Genomic DNA, 19,244 nt, shown 5'->3' with positions numbered 1-19,244 from the left:
ACAGCAAGATGACAACAAGCAGAGATCTTGGAAACCGTGAAGAATTTTTACAGAAAGTAGATTGGAAAAATGTACAGTATAACTTTTCATTGCACAAACAATATCAATTATTTGCTGGAATGTGGGAACCTGTCACCAGGGACGTCTTTTTCACTAAAGACAGATTGCAGAAGCCCATTACAGCTGCAGTGCAAGTTGAACGTTTTTGCTTTCTCTAAACATTTACATTACAATATAATTGCGTGTTATAACTTACCCTGACAAAATCCTCTGTTAAGTCACAGGGGTTGGGCTTTGGTGTGGATGCCTTTCAAAAAACAACACGTGACTTGTCTGTCCTGCAGATTGCTCAGCTCTCAGCCCCCATCTTTGTGCTCCTGTACAGCTCCTCCCTCTCCCAGTGATATAAGCTCACCAGGCTCTGACCTCTGTGAAGGAGCATGAGGGAGGAGCTGTACAGGAGCACAAAGGTGGGGACCAAGAGCTGAGGAATGAGCAGCACAGACAAGTTGCATGGTGCTTTTTGAAATGCATCCAAACTAAAGCCCAACCCCTGGGACTACACAGAGGATTTTGTCAGGATGCAAGGTAAGTTATAACACACAATTATATTGTAATTCAAATGCTTAGAAAAGGCAGAAATGCATATTTGCACTCCAGGTGTGATGGGCTTCTGTAACCTGTCTTTAGTGAAAATGAGGTTCCTGGTGACAGGTTCCCTTTAAAGTGGACAACTCTTTAAGTTGACTAAAATTAACAATAGATTAAATGTGACATAACACTGAAACCTATTGACATAGCAAGATACAAATTGTGTATAAACTTATATCAGCAAAGTGATTATTATAAAGACATGATCATTACCTTAATATCTTCAAGGGTCATGGCATTCTGTTTATTCAAGTCATTTGCTTGCTTAGTGTGTCCAGAAGCTTCAACCAATGCGTCTCGGAGATCATTTAACTTTGCTTCATAATCTTTAATGGACTTGGTGATTTCTCTGATCAAATCCTTATGTTGATCCAGATGCTTCTGGAACTGGTTCCTTATTCGGTGGAGCACTAGTATTAATTAAAATAAATTGAATATGGAGATAATATCCACCTTTACTACTGTTCTACTTGACTATATGAAAATGAACAAAGATACGTATTGTTTGTTATGTACAAAGATTTAATCAGATGCCAGGAGCAAAGCTGATCATCCACATGGTGATGGCTCATATGAATTTCATAAAATAATGGTCAAACAAAAATTATTTAAAACTTACAAGCTTTGGCTTCTTCTTTCTCTAGTTCAGCTTCTTTTTTCTGTGTATTAAAATTGCGTTTCCGCATCTCATTTAACATGCGCTGAGCTTCAGCCATGTTCTTAGACACCTCTTCAGGGGGTGATATGCCACTTTGTGCATTGCCAATATTCTTAAGAAGAACTGAAATATAACACATTACCATGAATTAATATACTACTGTATACCCCATTGTATTAAATAAGACAAGCACCATGGAAAGCAGGTAAAGATTTTTATTAACTGTAAATACCAAAATATTGTGTTTCCAGAGTAACAGACTACAAACAAAGAATGTGCAGTCTGGCCTTGCCCTTCTATATTGCCCTTACTTCTTATAAGGGATAAATACTATTAATAATAGGACTCCTTACAAAAGAGGAAGATATTTAGAACTGTGATAAAAAGTGCGAGTTATCATTTAGAACTTGGACAAATTATAGTGATGAAAGGTCCATTTACTCAAGCATGCTCTTTAGTGAATGTACAAGCAGAGCACCATAAAGATTTAAATGGGGAATTAAAACATTGGTCATGTAATCACTTACTGATAATGCAAAGCATCTAAGATAACTAAATAAATTAAATTTATTTGCTTCTATGCACTATTTAGCACCTTCCAGATGTCTTTGTATTCACTTATATTAGATACACAGCAAATTTATTAGGTGCACAACAATGCTATATATAACATACATTCCAGACGGCTGATATCTGCATACGGGCCATGGTTCCCCTGTTGGGTATGCCTGATTTAGAACTAAATGTGTTTCCAATGTACTTACTGTTGTTATGTGAATAATTTTTTCCCCTCTACTTACTCATAAGGTACTTACTCATACCCATTGTTATGTACTTTTGCATCTTGTTTAATAAAGAATGAAAATTTATTGTAAAAAAATGGATCTTTTTCTTTTCTTAATTTTCTCTGAAATCCTAATTTTAAGGTCCCTTGCAGGACTGTCCATATAAATCATAAGTGACCTACCATTAATATTCTTTACAAGAAGGTCAATGGTTAGCAGCATGTGACTGGCGTTCCGGAAGGTATCATCTGCACTCATCATGAAGGCTTCATACTTCTTAGAATTAATTTCAGCCTGAAAGAGACATAGTGGGGCATTTATTAAAAGTGTATCAGGTTCTGTGTTTTAGGCACCTGAATTGAGCGGTAATTAACACTGGGATGTTAGATTGAGGCGCAAGGGTTTAATGAATTGGCGCACTACCGAAAATGGTTTGAACTAACCGAACTACCGAAAATTGTGCCAAAAAACCAAGAAGTGCAGGAAAAGTGTCGGGTTTGCACAGCTTTGCCCGCATAAAAAGTGTGAAAGTCAGGAAAACAGCTTTTTTTGTTGTGCCAACAGTTCATAAATAAGGCACAGATGTACCAAACACCACAAACCGCCAAAAAATGATAATAAATGTCCCTGAGAGTGTCATAATACAGATTTTTTGGGTATTAGTTGGCCTATTGGGGGACAGAGACGTAACAATCACCTCAAGGTGCACTGTGAGGCCCATTCACAATAATAAACTAATAAATGAATGTCTGCCCTTGCATAGCATTTTATTTACTCATGTTCGAAAGGAGTCGCATGAAGTGAACGTATCCACACTACCACTACATACACATCAGAGAATCAGGGACCCCGAATATCGTCCTGTGTATAGCTAATAAAAGTTTCTTGATGGGGTGTTCCCTGGTGTTTCTTGTCAAGTCTTTAAAGTGGCCCCAATTTTTTTTCCCAAAATACAGAAGGCTCCAAATCCGCTATCCATGACATCCAGGCTAGTCTACTCTCCTAGCCATCCTGTGACATTGCACTTACCTTTTCTAGAAGTCCTGCTATCTGCAGTTTAAGAGCATTTGTGTCTCTGTCCAAGTTGTTCACCTTCTGGCGCTGGCTTGTGAGTTTACTGTTGTAGCTGTCATATTGTTGCTATAAAATTAAAAGAAATCGATAAAAATACATTATAAATGTAAGTTTTTAAATCTAATTTTACACTTTGTTCTACTTTGTGCATCATGGGCTGGGAGATACAAGAACAATGAAAAAGGTCTACCTGGTCTACCTGGCAACAGTTCTAATAGGAACATCATTCACATTACAGTGTAAAGATGGCAATATGAAAATATATAGAACACTTTTATTAAGAGATAGAAGTGAGAACCGGCACTACCCCCTCTTATATCAAAGCAATAGGATGGTTTTATGCAAAAAACATCAGTGATGTGCGTTGGTACCTCTGGGGTGCTCAGCGCGAGCGTAGATCCAGGTCACTATACGAGCGATTGCAGAGAAGAAGGTGCGGCACTCTCCAGTACGGTACATCAATGTTTTCTTTATTTGGTGCAGGTGCAGGTACAGGACGCCGACATGCGGCAAGGCGACGGGCCGTTTCGCGCTACAAAGCGCTTTCTCAAGCCTCTGACCACTTTTAGAACACTTTTATACTTACTTTTACTTCCCGGATGCGGGCTTCTAATGCTCGGATCTGTTCCAGCGCTCGGCTAGTTGCATTGATGCTCTGTAACCTTGCTTTAATAAGGTTGAGCTCATCACTTATAGTCATTATGTCCACCAAGAGGGTATCAACGCAGCTGTCACATACTGAAAAATAAAAAATCCCGCACTTCACCATAAACACATCAAATCTAGATGTTACATAGTTGTACGAGATTAGAAAAATAGGTTCTCCTACAATGTGGTCTATATCTGTGAACTAGATTTAAGAAGTAATTTCATCAAAGACAACCACTTTCCAGAGACAATCAGTTGATCTCACTTCCGGACATCCTCACTTTCCTGGAGGAGTCAGTGCCAGATCAGATATATCTAGTATTATGGGCAGCTGTTACAATAAATACAAACATGGCTCAAGTCTATCAGTGCAGGTAATGCTTACAAAAATTAGCTCTCCTGGATCAAAGAGGCAGAACTGTACATACAGAACCTACTCAGCACTGTACCTTTATATATTATCACTCCAAGTCCTTAAAGAATCAAAATCCATCAAGATAAACCAGGGACACTTACTCATAGATCCAGGCACCGTGACTGTGCTAATCTTTGTATTCGGCTATTTGTAATCCATGGTCTCCATCCTTATAAAATCAATTTATGCTTATGAATCAGAAGGGCCCTGGGGGTCACTACCAGAGCCCCTTCATGCTGTAGCTTCCCAGCCTGTTACACTGTGCAGGAGCACTTCCCCTCCCCCTGCTCCCTCAGCACTTTCCCCTCCCTCTGTCTGCTGTAATCTCACACAGTGGGAGGGGGAAGTGCTCTTGCACAGGGTAACAGTCTGTGAAGCCAGAGAACAGAATGACTCATAATTGTAAAAGTGGATTAGAAGGAAGGAGGCTATGGATAACAAATATAAGCACATATACCCAAAAATGAAAAATTTGATGAAATGAAAAGATGAAAAACTATTTTAGGGCATACTGTTTATTACTCATAATCCATGATTTGCCCTTTCTTTTTTTTTACAAAGCATAACAATAAATTGTCCTGTTTGCTCAATTATAAATAGAACATAAAATGCAGACTAAAAGCTCCCACATCTTATGGAGCAAGAAGCCTTCTTCAGGTCAGGAGATTTATAGTATATTGAGTTTTTGCTGCACTCTCCAGTACATGGAAGACTTTAGGGCACTGGGGAAATACATTTTAAGATATTCTAGTTTTGCCAAGTGGACATTATTAATAAAATTCTGTTTAGCAATGTTCTGTACAAAACCTGCTTACAGTCAAGGTATTCATTCTCATATAAAAAAGACATGTAATCTGATTACAATTTATTCATGGGACAATCCTGCCCACTGGACATGATATACAATCATGGGTAACTGATGTTCCAGATTTTATTAGGGATCAGAGACTATGCTACATTGATAAATTTACATTTGGTGTCCACACTTACAGTCATCATTTCCTGTGTCCTTAGGATCTTCATCAAAGCATTCTGGGAAAAAATCCAATAAATAAATATGCTTCAAAATTTGCATAGAAATTTTTCTGTTTCGACTATTTTTTATCAATGTTTTATCAACCTTTTACTATTTACAGATTTTACTATTTACAACTACAGACAGTCCCTGGGTTACGTACAAGATAGGTTCTGTTGGTTTGTTCTTAAGTTGAATTTGTATGTAAGTCAGAACTGTATACTTCATAATTGTAACCCCAGCCAATTTTTTTTTTGGTCTCTATGACAATTGGATTTTAAAAATGTTGGGTTGTCATAAGAACCAGGATTAGCAATAAAGCTTCATTACAGACACCTTTAATAACTGTTATAGCCGATTGTTGTAGCCTATGGCTAAAGTACAGTAAGTTACCAATTACCAGAGGTCCATTTGTAACTAGGGATTGTCTGTAAGTTGAGTGTTCTTAAGTAGGGGACTGCCTGTATTCAGGTTGCGATAAGTCACAGTAATTACATACAAAACAATAATAATTACCCATAAAAACATGGTATGCTATAAATTGTTGTCATATAGGAGGATAAAGTTTTACCTATTGCGGAGATTCCAATCACTGTATATCCAAAAAAGTGCTGTATAAAGCCTACTGGTACCAAATCTAAAACCCAGTCTTTATAAAATGTGTAGCCAGCATGCTGGGAAGTGTGAGTTCGACAAGGATTGCCTTTAGTTAGTAATAATGTGTATTATAGATCACTAGGCTGTTACTATAACTATGGTACAGGCAGTCCCCGGGTTACGTACAAAATAGGGTCCGGAGGTTTGTTCTTAAGTTGAATTTCTATGTAAGTCGAAACTGTATATTTTATAATTGTAGATCCAGTGACAATTGGAGTTTAAACATTTTTTGCTGTAATGGGACCAAGGATTATCAATAAAGCTTCATTACAGACACCTTACGGCTGATCATTGCAGTCTGGGTAACTATAGTAACATCCAGAGAGCTTCACCAGAGGTCAGAGGGGTCTGTAACTATGGGTTGTCTGTAAGTCGGGTGTCCTTAAGTAGGGGACCGCCTGTATATGCTACACTGCGCCTGAGTTTTTCACATGTTGTCTGGGTTTGTCGTTTTTTTTTTTGAATACTGTATTACTGCATATAGAATTTTTTCATTATATATTATATACAGATGCATCGCTCATTACAATACACAGATCTGATTACTTTCCGTGATGCTAACAAGCTGTGCATCTGTGTGACATCCCATGACAATGGAGCGTGCCTATAACTTTTAATTTCACAAACAATATACATTTTTTTTTGCTGAAAGCGCACAACCTCTTTAGTCAGGTACTTTTTTTAGATACACAAAAAGGGACAAACCTAATTTGTTTGATTGTGCTGTCTTGACTACAAATGAACATGGAAACATGGTAAAGAGACACTGATGTTCAGTCCTACCTCCTGTTAAAGGGTCACAACTGATCAGCTGCCCATTGTTTCCACAGTTACATGGTTGACACTTGCCGCCCAGCCGTAAAGGATTTCCATAATAGCCTCGAGCACATCTGTATATAGTAGAGAGAAGTTATATACATAAAGCTACAAGGGTCGATGCAACTAGCAACCCCTTAAAGGGGTATTCACATCTTGGTATTCACATTTAAAGGACATCTATCATCAGGGTCAAGGACTGTAAACCAAGTACACTTAAGCAGGTGTGTGGCCCCTGTGGGAGATTTGGCCCAGTGGAGACCGTGGTAGCGGGGTGCTGTGATGCAGTTCAAGACAGTGACACCAAGGTACAGTCCAAAACAGGTCTCGCCTGCGTTTATTGCAGCAGCAAAATAAAACAGCCTTTACATTCAGGCATTAAACAAACAAAATCCTACCCGTCAGGGTGCTAACTAAACAGAGTTTCTCTAACTCACCACTAGTACATAAAATAAGTCGCTGCTCCAGGCACAGAGGTCAGGGCTGTGTGCTCTCCAGCCTCCTTTCAGAGAGACCACACTCTCTGCACTGCTCAGCCACTTTATGCAGACTGATTAGGCTGCTCCCACCACCTGTGTCTAAGGTGCTGGACAACACAACCTCAGCACTAAGGCCTTGCATAATAGGAAAACCTAGGGGAAACATACCGCCCATCCACAGTTAACCCCTTCAGTGTCTCACATACCCTCCCCCTCTTTTTGACCCTGTGGGGGCGAACACTTTTGGCCATCAGACAGTGGGTATGAGACAGGGCATCGGCATTCCCATGCAGCTTTCCTGCTCGATGTTCTACCGTAAACTTGAAATTCTGCAACATTAGGAACCACCTTGTGACACTGGCGTTCCTCTCTTTGGCCTGACTCATCCAGGTGAGGGGAGAGTGATCGGTCACTAGTGTAAACTGTCGCCCTATCAAGTAATACCTCAGGGATTCCAGAGCCCATTTAATCGCCAAGCACTCCCTCTCAACTATACTATAGTTCTTCTCAGGAGAAGTGAGCTTGCGGCTCAGGAATGTCACAGGATGTTCCTCACCCTCCACTACTTGGGACAGGACAGCCCCTAAGCCCACGTCAGAAGCGTCAGTCTGTACAATAAAGGTTTTGGTGAAGTTAGGGGTGATCAGTACCGGTCCCTCGCACAAAACCGTCTTAAGTCGCTGAAACGCCCCCTCAGCCTCTTCACTCCACTTTACCATTACCGACCTGCTACCCTTGGTCAGGTCAGTCAGGGGTGCCGCTATTGTTGCAAAATCGGGAATAAATCGGCGATAATAGCCCACTATGCCTAGGAAAGCCCTCACTTGCTTCTTGCTCATAGGTCGTGGCCACTGCTGTATCACCTCCACTTTATTTACTTGGGGTTTGATGACACCTCGCCCAATACGGTACCCCAGGTAACGGGCCTCTTCCAGACCAAGTGCACATTTTTGGGGGTTCGCTGTCAACCCTGCTGCCCTCAGAGAGTCTACCACTGCTTGTACCTTGGCTAGATGACTCTCCCAATCGTTACTATAGACTATGATGTCATCCAGGTAGGCCGAGGCATATCTCCGGTGAGGTTTTAGCACGAGATCCATTAACCTCTGGAATGTGGCGGGAGCCCCATGTAGCCCAAAGTTGAGTACCACATACTGAAAAAGCCCATCAGGAGTAACAAAAGCGGTCTTCTCTTTGGCCCTGTCAGTAAGGGGTACCTGCCAATACCCTTTCGTCAGGTCAAGGGTGGAGAAGAACCTAGCCTGTCCAAGTCGTTCTATCAACTCGTCAACTCTGGGCATAGGATAAGAATCAAATTTGGACACCTCGTTTAACTTCCTAAAGTCATTGCAGAACCGTAGGGAACCATCAGGTTTGGGAATCAACACAATAGGAGTCGACCAGTCACTTTTAGACTCCTCGATAACCCCCAGGTCTAACACTTCTAACACTTCTTCGGATATGGAAAGCCGGCGCGCTTCAGGGACCCGGTAGGGTTTTTGGTGTACCCGGATGTGGGGTTCGGTTATGATGTCATGCTTGATGACTGAAGTACGTCCCGGTAACTTAGAGAACACATCAACGTTTCGGAGCACAAACTCCTTCGCTTCCTGAATCTGGGCCCTGGAGAGGGACTCCGAGATCCGTACTTCAGGCACCTTGGCATCGGGTACACCTACCTCCGGTGTCACCTTCTTGGGGACAGACGCTTTTTCTACTCCCACGGCCATCAGGGACTCTCTTTCCCTCCATGGCTTTAGGAGGTTCACGTGGTATATCTGTTCGGGTTTCCTCCTCCCCGGCTGAGATACCTTGTAGTTTACCTCCCCCACTTTCTCCATGACCTCATATGGTCCTTGCCATTTTGCCAAGAACTTACTGTCAACGGTGGGCACCAGAACTAGCACTCTGTCGCCTGGGTTAAAGGTCCTGAGTCTGGCTGATCTATTGTAGACCCTAGACTGGGCCTCTTGTGCCCTTGTAATGTGCTCCTTTACAAGGGGCATTACCGCCGCTATGCGGTCCTGCATAAGGGAGACGTGTTCAATCACAATACGGTGGGGGGTCCTCTCCTGTTCCTAGGTCTCCTTAGCTACATCCAAAAGCCCACGTGGGGAATGGCCATATAACAGCTCAAAGGGTGAGAAACCTGTGGAGGACTGGGGAACTTCACGTATGGCAAACATCAAATAAGGCAACAAACAATCCCAGTCCTTCCCATCTTTGCTGACCACCCTCTTTAGCATCCCCTTCAAGGTCTTGTTAAACCTCTCGACCAGGCCATCTGTCTGAGGATGATATACAGAGGTGCGGAGCTGTTTAACCTGGAGTAATTTACACATCTCCTTCATTACTCTAGACATGAATGGGGTTCACTGGTCAGTCAAGATTTCCTTGGGGAGGCCTGTACGGGAGAATACCTGGAACAGCTCCCTAGCAATGTTTTTGGAGGAGGTGTTCCTTAACGGGATTGCCTCTGGATACCGCGTAGCGTAGTCCAGGATAACCAGGATGTACTGGTGCCCCCTTGTGGACTTGACTATGGGGCCAACCAAATCCATTGCAACCCGTTCAAACGGCACCTCTATGATTGGTAACGGTACCAGAGGACTCCTGAAGTGGGACACCGGGGCAGTAAGTTGGCACTCAGGGCAGGAGCTACAATACCGGTTTACCTCCTCCCACACCCCGGGCCAGAAAAATCTCTGCAGGATCCTCTCTCGGGTCTTCTCAGCACATAAGTGCCCTCCCAGCACATGTTTATGTGCCAAATCTAGCACCAGCATACGGTGAGTTTGGGGTACTACAAGTTGCTCAACCTCCTCTCCCCGTACCTGGTCAACCCTGTACAACAGTTCCCCAACAATCACCATTCGGGGATATATTTTGTCAGCCCCTGGTATTTGGAGTACCCCATTTATCACCTTAACATTCTCCCGTGCTTTAAATAAGGTAGGGTCCTGTAGCTGTGCAGCTCCAAAATTTTCACGGGAAATCTCAAGGTCCGGCATGTCGGCCACCTCCTGGTGGCCCTCGACCTCACCAGCTAGGACCTCTAGGGGAGAGAATTCATCACATGGGGTCAGCCCTACTGCTGGTGTGGGTACATTGGCCTCAAAGGGTTCAGGGGCCAAGGCCGGACACACCTGATGTCCATTATCTGCAACAGCACCTGAGGTGGGTCTTCGTCTCCAGAGGTCCCAAAACACCGGAAAGTCTCTGCCGATAATAGCCTCATGAAACAGGGTCCCCACCACCCCCACTTTATGGGTGACAGTACCACAAGGTGTATGTAGGTTGATGACGGCAGTGGGATATTCGCGAGTGTCCCCATGTATACATAGCACTCCCACTTTACGCCTACTGTACAGTCCAGGATCAACCAAAGTTCCCCGCACCAGGGTGACCAGACTGCCTGGGGGTAGTTTTTCTGAGTATGCCCACTGGTGGACCCGGCTGGAATGAACTTGTATGGTGACCCCAAGACGAGACAGAATCTCTGCCTTTAGCTGGGGGTACTCACGGGCTTCTGTTTCACTCAGGTCGAAGTAGGCCTTCTGCGATTCGCCTGTCAGGAACGGTGCCAGGACATCTGCCCACTGCTCAGCTGGTAACTCCTCTCGCTCTGCTACTCGCTCGAACACAGTGAGATACGCCTCCACGTCGTCCGTCGCCGTCATCTTTTGTAAGGCCTTCTGCACTGCAGCCCGTGCGGAATGCTGGACAACCGGATACCCTTGCAAACCAGTATGGGACCCCTCAGTAGCCGTTGCTTGCGGTGCTGCCATAATGCCAGAAAACTTTTCCATCATCAGCTGGAACATGGCTCGGGACTCTTCCTGCTGCTGGCGGGACCTCTCCTCCTGCTGCTGGAACATGGCTTGCTGCAGCTGCCGATTAGCCTGGGACTCCTCCTGCTGCTGGCGGGACCTCTCCTCCTGCTGCTGGAGCATGGCTTGCTGCAGCTGCCAATTAGCCTGGGACTCTTCCTGCTGCTGGCGGGACCTCTCCTCCTGCTGCTGGAGCATGGCTTGCTGCTGGCGGGACCTCTCCTCCTGCAGCTGGAGCATGGCTTGCTGCTGGCGGGATCTCTCCTCCTGCTGCTGGAGCATGGCTTTAATAAAGTCCTCCATCTTGGCTTTATCCTGCAATTTGCCTGCTGCTTTCACCCAGGCCATGCAATGTTGCAGGATGTAGCGAGCCTTTCAGGTGTGTCTTTTGAACTGCCCGCAATCCGAAGCACCATATGTGGGAGATTTGGCCCAGTAGAGACCGTGGTAGCGGGGTGCTGTGATGCAGTTCAAGACAGTGACACCAAGGTACAGTCCAAAACAGGTCTCGCCTGCGTTTATTGCAGCAGCAAAATAAAACAGCCTTTACATTCAGGCATTAAACAAACAAAATCCTACCCGTCAGGGTGCTAACTAGACAGAGTTTCTCTAACTCACCACTAGTACATAAAATAAGTCGCTGCTCCAGGCACAGAGGTCAGGGCTGTGTGCTCTCCAGCCTCCTTTCAGAGAGACCACACTCTCAGCACTGCTCAGCCACTTTATGCAGACTGATTAGGCTGCTCCCACCACCTGTGTCTAAGGTGCTGGACAACACAACCTCAGCACTAAGGTCTTGCATAATAGGAAAACCTAGGGGAAACATACCGTCCATCCACAGTTAACCCCTTCAGTGTCTCACACCCCTCTGGCAGGATCTCTATCACTGCACATTAACAAAGGGAATATGCGACAAAAGATATATAAAACCTATTTACCCACATATATTTATGGCTATTTCTAAAGGGTGCAGCAACACTGAGTATCAAGATGAGAAGTCACTTAGTAAATGTGACTACGGTGCATGCCAGTGGCTAAGTGTAGGCATAATGGAACGTCAAATTGTGTATGAGGGTTGGTTGTGTAACTTATTAGCCATCCATATGACTTAATGGTGTGTCACGTTCCGCTTATGATGTCCAAAGCCATCACTAGATGTTAGCAGCAGGATGGGTAGTGATGAGTACCACTAGCACAAATTATTCAGAGGGCAATGTAAAGCTGTCAACAAGGATACACTTCAAAACAATCTTAAACATTACTACAGAGTGTCACTCCACGTTTCATCTGTCTCATCAGGAGAATATAGAGTGCAGATACAGTAGTGAGTGTATTCCACTGAGTATCCTACAGGGCATACAGCCCTAGACAACATCTTATACATAAGGGCATGTTTTGTTAGCCAGAACACAGTGCACTAACTAGCCCTTGTAGTCAAGACCCCCTCCTGATGGTGGAAAAGTATCTAAAGCCCTCACTGTCTAACAAAAGAACAAACAACACTGGCGCCCTAAAGGTGGACAACGGCAAGCAGATGTTAGCTATCATGGCCTCTGGCAGGTTCTGCTCTTCTTTTAGTTTCTTATTTCTTGTTTTTAAGAAAAAAAGGCTTTAATAATTATCCAAATAAGCCTAAGGGGCTCCAGGGTCCATTAACACCATTGGATCCTGGAGCCCCTCAGGAACATTTGCAAACGCCCTTTTTTGTAAAATCCATGGCATAAGAAGCTAAAGAGCAGATCCTGCCAGAGGGGCACACACTAGTATGTCAGAGTGCTTGGTTTACAATCCTTCATTCTGTTGGTAGATGTCCTTTAATTTATTTGTTTCTTTGTGAAATCTCTCCAAGAGGTGGTCGTATGCAAGGAGCAATCTTGTTTGTAAGGGACCACATGGGAAATTATCTTCACACAGGTATACAACATCCAATGGAAGAAATATGTACATATATGGCAGATGAATTAAATTAGATGTGAATGCTGAAATAGGAATAACCCTTTAACTTTAGAATTCATATGTCTACTTACTCTCCGCAGTTGTACCCCGTGTATCCTGGTTTGCAGAAACACCTGAGATTTCTGCCACTTCCAGAACATCCTGTTGAAAAGCTACAAAAAAGAAAAAATATCCACATTTCACTTAAGTAACATTTTCTTCAGAAAGACAGTGGCAAAATAGACAGAATAGTTGTCATAAAGTACAGCTCTCCTGTAAGTATGCTTAGTATCCTGAAATACCTCTAACACACTGAGCACTGGTGAGCTGCACTCACTGTTATGTACTAAGACAACAAAAGTTATCTATACTACAGCACATGCCTAATAAATCATCAGACAACCATCAGCCAACAATGTGAGGTGTACACTTTACCATTGATCTATGCCGTGTTCCCACGCTCTATTGACTATGAAATGCAAAGTCATAAATTAATATTTACAGTTATGATAGGAAAAAATAAAGAGGTATTTCATTGCACACGTTACACACAGCCAATCCATGGCTCCAATGTATGCCAATGTATAGAATTACTGTGGTATAAAGACATTGTAAAAAATAATTAAAACTAGGCTGATGGAAACTATCTAGCATATCTTTTGCATCGGTCAACTGTATAGGAAAGAGCAGTCAGTACAGTTAAAGGCAACCTGTCATCCGGCAGGTCATTTTTAGCTGGTGACAGGTTCCAATAGCCTATGGCATGTTTATTGAAAAATGCCTTTGTCATCAATATGAATAAATTAGGTGCTTTTTAGTAGATTATTTCACATTACCTGGCTCTCTGCCAGCAGTGTGTGGTGAGTCCATGGGGAAGGGGGCAGTTCAAACAGCACAAGTTGTCTTCTCCTAAATTCCTCCTCCTTACTTAGGGAGCAGCTAAGAGGCTAAGGGAGGGGAATGGGACAGAGGAGAAGGGGAATGGGAGGGAGGGGCAGGGGAAACAGTCGGAGGAGAAGGGGAAACAGTGGGTGGGAAAGGGAGGAGGGATTAAGAAGAAGAGGACTTGTGGCGTTTGAACTCTCCCTGGTACTCAGCAAACACTGCTGGCAGGGAACCAGGTAAGGTAAAATAATCGATTACAAAGAACTAGATTCATATTTCTGACAGACATTTTTGATGTCAACATGCCATAGGCTATTGAAACCTGTCTTCAGGTAAAAATTACCTCCTTGATGACAGGTTCCCTATTAGAAATGTTGTACCAAAGACACAACAGCCAACAGACGCAAAAAAGGCACTCATATGTATAGTTGTGTTTTGTGTATGTGCATTCCCAATTCTAGTAAGTATACTAAATTAAATAGTACAGGATAATGACTTTAAGTCATCATTTCCCATAAAAGTATTAAATTATTCTAGACAACTTCTACTATTTAGCTAGTTCTTACCAAACAAGACTTAGGCTCACCTGTTTGAAACCACGGGGAGAGGACAAGGACATAAATTGCAAGAGCCTTGGGTAGCATTTCCGCTGTAGCCTTCTTTACACAGCTCACAGTAGTCACCCTCGGTGTTATGTTGGCAATTCTATGAAAACAGATGGGAATAGATACCAGTGATGTTACACAGATGGACCCGTCTCTTGTAAATAAAATAACGCATGAATTGCATACTCAGTCTCCTTTTTAACCAATGTCCAAACGGCTCTCGATAAAAATGGGTACTAATCTGCCGATTCCTGAGGAATGCTTCCACATCATCTAGATTATATTTTACTGTCACATGGCCTTCACACAGGGGTGGATTAAGACTGCAATGGGCTCTGGGCTGTATGAATATTGTAGCCCCTACAAGTTTGGAATTCCTACATATGGTACTAGAATCAGCTTCTTGGGGAATGGAGGATGAGTCCCTTCTGCTGCTTTCAATCTGCAGTTTCAGGACTATTGGAGGACCTTCAAAGGTCCTGAAATGGCTCTTGGTACATGTGTATTGAGAGCGAGAACAGATGTAAAAGAATTTCATGGGTTAAGGTCCTTCTTGGTATAAAATTTGGTGGGTGGTTAGGGATGGCCATGGGCCCCTTTGAAGGTTTGGGACACGGGCAGGGGCGGACTGGCCATTAGACCCACCAGGAGAAATCCCGGTGGGCCGACTCGTTTGGGGCCGGTCCGGGGCCGGTCTGACACTGGTGGGGCCGGTGAAGAAAAAAAAAAACCATGAACTCACCCTGAAGACCGTAGGAACTGGAGGCCGGGCGCAGCGCTGCAGGCACTTCCCCCTGCTGTGCTTGTGTTCTCTGATGCCTGTGTCACGTGACACGCATTGTGACTTCCCCCGCGCGGGCCGGCATCTCTTCCAGCTAGATTTGAAGGCCCCGAGCACTGTTGTGAGCTGACAACTAGATACAGTCAGCTCACAGAGACCACACAGACCCACCCCCCGCGATCGCCCCCCCCCCGCGATCGCCCCCCCCCCCGCGAACGCCCCCCCCCGCGATCGCCCCCCCCCCCCGCGATCGCCCCCCCCCCCCGCGATCGCCCCCCCTCCCCCTGAAAGCCCCCACCCCCCTCTTCCCTGGAAGACAAGAAGAAGCCTTCTCTAAGTACAGGATGAAGACCAGCTTTGACAATGAGAAAAGAGCTTACAGGGTAAGTGCCTGTATACATGGGACCGTGTGGCTGGTGGGGATGTTACATGGGACCGTGTGGCTGGTGGGGATGTTACATGGGACCGTGTGGCTGGTGGGGATGTTACATGGGACCGTATGGCTGGTGGGTATGTTACATGGGACCGTATGGCTGGTGGGGATGTTACATGGGACCGTGTGGCTGGTGGGGATGTTACATGGGACCGTGTGGCTGGTGGGGATGTTACATGGGACCGTGTGGCTGGTGGGTATGTTACATGGGACCGTATGGCTGGTGGGTATGTTACATGGGACCGTATGGCTGGTGGGTATGTTACATGGGACCGTATGGCTGGTGGGTATGTTACATGGGACCGTATGGCTGGTGGGTATGTTACATGGGACCGTGTGGCTGGTGGGTATGTTACATGGGACCGTGTGGCTGGTGGGTATGTTACATGGGACCGTGTGGCTGGTGGGGATGTTACATGGGACCGTATGGCTGGTGGGTATGTTACATGGGACCGTATGGCTGGTGGGTATGTTACATGGGACCATGTGGCTGGTGGGTATGTTACATGGGACCATGTGGCTGGTGGGTATGTTACATGGGACCGTATGGCTGGTGGGGATGTTACATGGGACCGTGTGGCTGGTGGGGATGTTACATGGGACCGTGTGGCTGGTGGGGATGTTACATGGGACCGTGTGGCTGGTGGGTATGTTACATGGGACCGTGTGGCTGGTGGGTATGTTACATGGGACCGTGTGGCTGGTGGGGATGTTACATGGGACCGTGTGGCTGGTGGGTATGTTACATGGGACCGTGTGGCTGGTGGGTATGTTACATGGGACCGTGTGGCTGGTGGGGATGTTACATGGGACCGTATGGCTGGTGGGGATGTTACATGGGACCGTATGGCTGGTGGGTATGTTACATGGGACCGTATGGCTGGTGCGTATGTTGCATGGGACTGTATGGCTGGTGTGGCTGCGGTGGATGTTACATGGGACTGCGTGGCTGGTGCAGGCTGAAGTATATGTTACATGGGACTGCGTGGCTGGGGTGTATGTTTCATGGGACTGCGTGGCTGGTGTGGCTGAGGTGTATGTTACATGGGTTACAGGGGGCGAGGGGGCTGTATGTAGCTGTGTTGTATAGTAGTTTATAGTTTAGAATAGTTATATTCTTGTACATAGGGGACAGTATTATAGTAGTTATATTCTTGTACATAGGGGGCAGTATTATAGTAGTTATATTCCTGTACATAGGGGCAGTATTATAGTAGTTATATTCCTGTACATAGGGGGCAGTATTATAGTAGTTATATTCTTGTACATAGAGGACAGTATTATAGTAGTTATATTCCTGTACATAGGGGGCAGTATTATAGTAGTTATATTCCTGTACATAGGGGGCAGTATTATAGTAGTCATATTCCTGTACATAGGGGGCAGTATTATAGCAGTTATATTCTTGTACATAGGCTGCAGTATTATAGTAGTTATATTCTTGTACATAGGGGGCAGTATTATAGTAGTTATATTCCTGTACATAGAGGACAGTATTATAGTAGTTATATTCTTGTACATAGGGGGCAGTATTATAGTAGTTATATTCCTGTACATAGGGGGCAGTAATATAGTAGTTATATTCCTGTACATAGGGGGCAGTATTATAGTAGTTATATTCTTGTACATAGGGGGCAGTATTATAGTAGTTATATTCCTGTACATAGGAGGCAGTATTATAGTAGTTATATTCCTGTACATAGGGGGCAGTATTATAGTAGTTATATTCCTGTACATAGGGGCAGTATTATAGTAGTTATATTCTTGTACATAGGGGGCAGTATTATAGTAGTTATATTCTTGTACATAGGGGGCAGTATTATAGTAGTTATATTCTTGTACATAGGGGGCAGTATTATAGTAGTTATATTCTTGTACATAGGGGGCAGTATTATAGTAGTTATATTCTTGTACATAGGGGGCAGTATTATAGTAGTTATATTCTTGTACATAGGGGGCAGTATTATAGTAGTTATATTCTTGTAAATAGGGGGCAGTATTATAGTAGTTATATTCTTGTACATAGGAGGCAGTATTATAGTAGTTATATTCCTGTACATAGGAGGCAGTATTATAGTAGTTATATTCCTGTACATAGGGGGCAGTATTATAGTAGTTATATTCTTGTACATAGGGGGCAGTATTATAGTAGTTATATTCTTGTACATAGGGGGCCGTATTATAGTAGTTATATTCTTGTACATAGGGGGCAGTATTATAGTAGTTATATTCTTGTACATAGGGGCAGTATTATAGTAGTTATATTCTTGTACATAGGAGGCCGTATTATAGTAGTTATATTCTTGTACATAGGGGGCAGTATTATAGTAGTTATATTCCTGTACATAGGGGGCAGTATTATAGTAGTTATATTCCTGTACATAGGGGGCAGTATCATAGTAGTTATATATCTGTACATAGCGGGCAGTATTATAGTAGTTATATTCCTGTACATAGGGGGCAGTATTATAGTAGTTATATTCTTGTACATAGGGGGGCAGTATTATAGCAGTTATATTCTTGTACATAGGGGGGCAGTATTATAGTAGTTATATTCTTGTACATAGGGGGGCAGTATTATAGAGGTTATATTCTTGTACATAGGAGGCAGTATTATAGTAGTTATATTCTTGTACATAGGGGGCAGTATTATAGTAGTTATATTCTTGTACATAGGGGGCAGTATTATAGCAGTTATATTCTTGTACATAGGGGGCAGTATTATAGTAGTTATATTCTTGTACATAGGGGGGCAGTATTATAGCAGTTATATTCTTGTACATAGGGGGCAGTATTATAGTAGTTATATTCTTGTACATAGGGGGCAGTATTATAGTAGTTATATTCTTGTACATAGGGGACGGTAATATAGTAGTTACATTCTTGGTTATCGGAGAAGGTATTTTAGTATTAAGTTGTTCTCTTAAAAAAAGAAGCGTTATTCCTGTATAAGGGAGGCATATATATGAGTTTCTTTCTCTGTGCTGTACAAGTTGATTTAGACCTTCTATAAACAGTTTGTATGCAGTTTAGTAACTCCACCCACATCACATGGCCACGCCTACTTGTTTTGACCCCACCCACAGAATGGGGCCACTTTAACAGTTTTTTCCATGGCCACTTTAAATTCCCAGTCCGCCCCTGGACACGGGCTACCAACCCGCATATATTATAATCCACCATTGCCTTCATATCCTGAAAAATGTGTGTGACCAGCATGTTTAAGAGAGTGTATTAAAATATGAACTGCAGACTGTGATAGCTTTCTAATAAACCTTTGTGTGTACTACATTAAAGAGGACCTTTCACCCTCAAAAACGGCACTAGGAGATTCTGGCTAAAGTAAGCAGCTGCTAGTGTTACAACAGATAACGCTAACAAGCACTGTCGCACTGTACACTTGAAACGCTGCACCACTCTCAAAGCGGTCCCACGTATTAATTAGGGGGCGGTCTGAGGTGCTGCCTCTTCCCCGAAACACCACGCCCAGTCCGTAGGCCAGCAGTGACGGCCGCACGTCATGTGGCAGTTACCGCCCTTAAACCCGCCCCCCTCGCTTTGAGAGCGGTCCGGCGTT

At 43.9% G+C, this 19,244-nt stretch overlaps 1 protein-coding gene across 1 annotated transcript in view; it reads right to left on the bottom strand.

Moving 5' to 3' along the window:
- LAMA3 (laminin subunit alpha 3) overlaps positions 1-19,244 on the bottom strand; it is a 156,764-nt gene that overhangs the window by 27,905 nt on the left and 109,615 nt on the right. Inside the window, exons 42-50 of the mRNA XM_072152048.1 lie at positions 14,435-14,553; positions 13,056-13,136; positions 6,687-6,793; positions 5,222-5,263; positions 3,755-3,906; positions 3,124-3,234; positions 2,277-2,388; positions 1,271-1,432; positions 865-1,061 (exon numbers count right to left, since the gene is read on the bottom strand). Of these exons, the coding sequence (XP_072008149.1) occupies positions 865-1,061; positions 1,271-1,432; positions 2,277-2,388; positions 3,124-3,234; positions 3,755-3,906; positions 5,222-5,263; positions 6,687-6,793; positions 13,056-13,136; positions 14,435-14,553 (1,083 nt within the window). The remainder of the gene's footprint in view (positions 1-864; positions 1,062-1,270; positions 1,433-2,276; positions 2,389-3,123; positions 3,235-3,754; positions 3,907-5,221; positions 5,264-6,686; positions 6,794-13,055; positions 13,137-14,434; positions 14,554-19,244) is intronic.

This window comes from Engystomops pustulosus, chromosome 5 (assembly GCF_040894005.1).
Source record: "Engystomops pustulosus chromosome 5, aEngPut4.maternal, whole genome shotgun sequence".
Classification (NCBI taxonomy): Eukaryota; Metazoa; Chordata; class Amphibia; order Anura; family Leptodactylidae; genus Engystomops; species Engystomops pustulosus.
The sequence above is the reverse complement of the archived record's forward strand: the minus strand, read 5'-3'. Positions and strand labels throughout refer to the sequence as shown.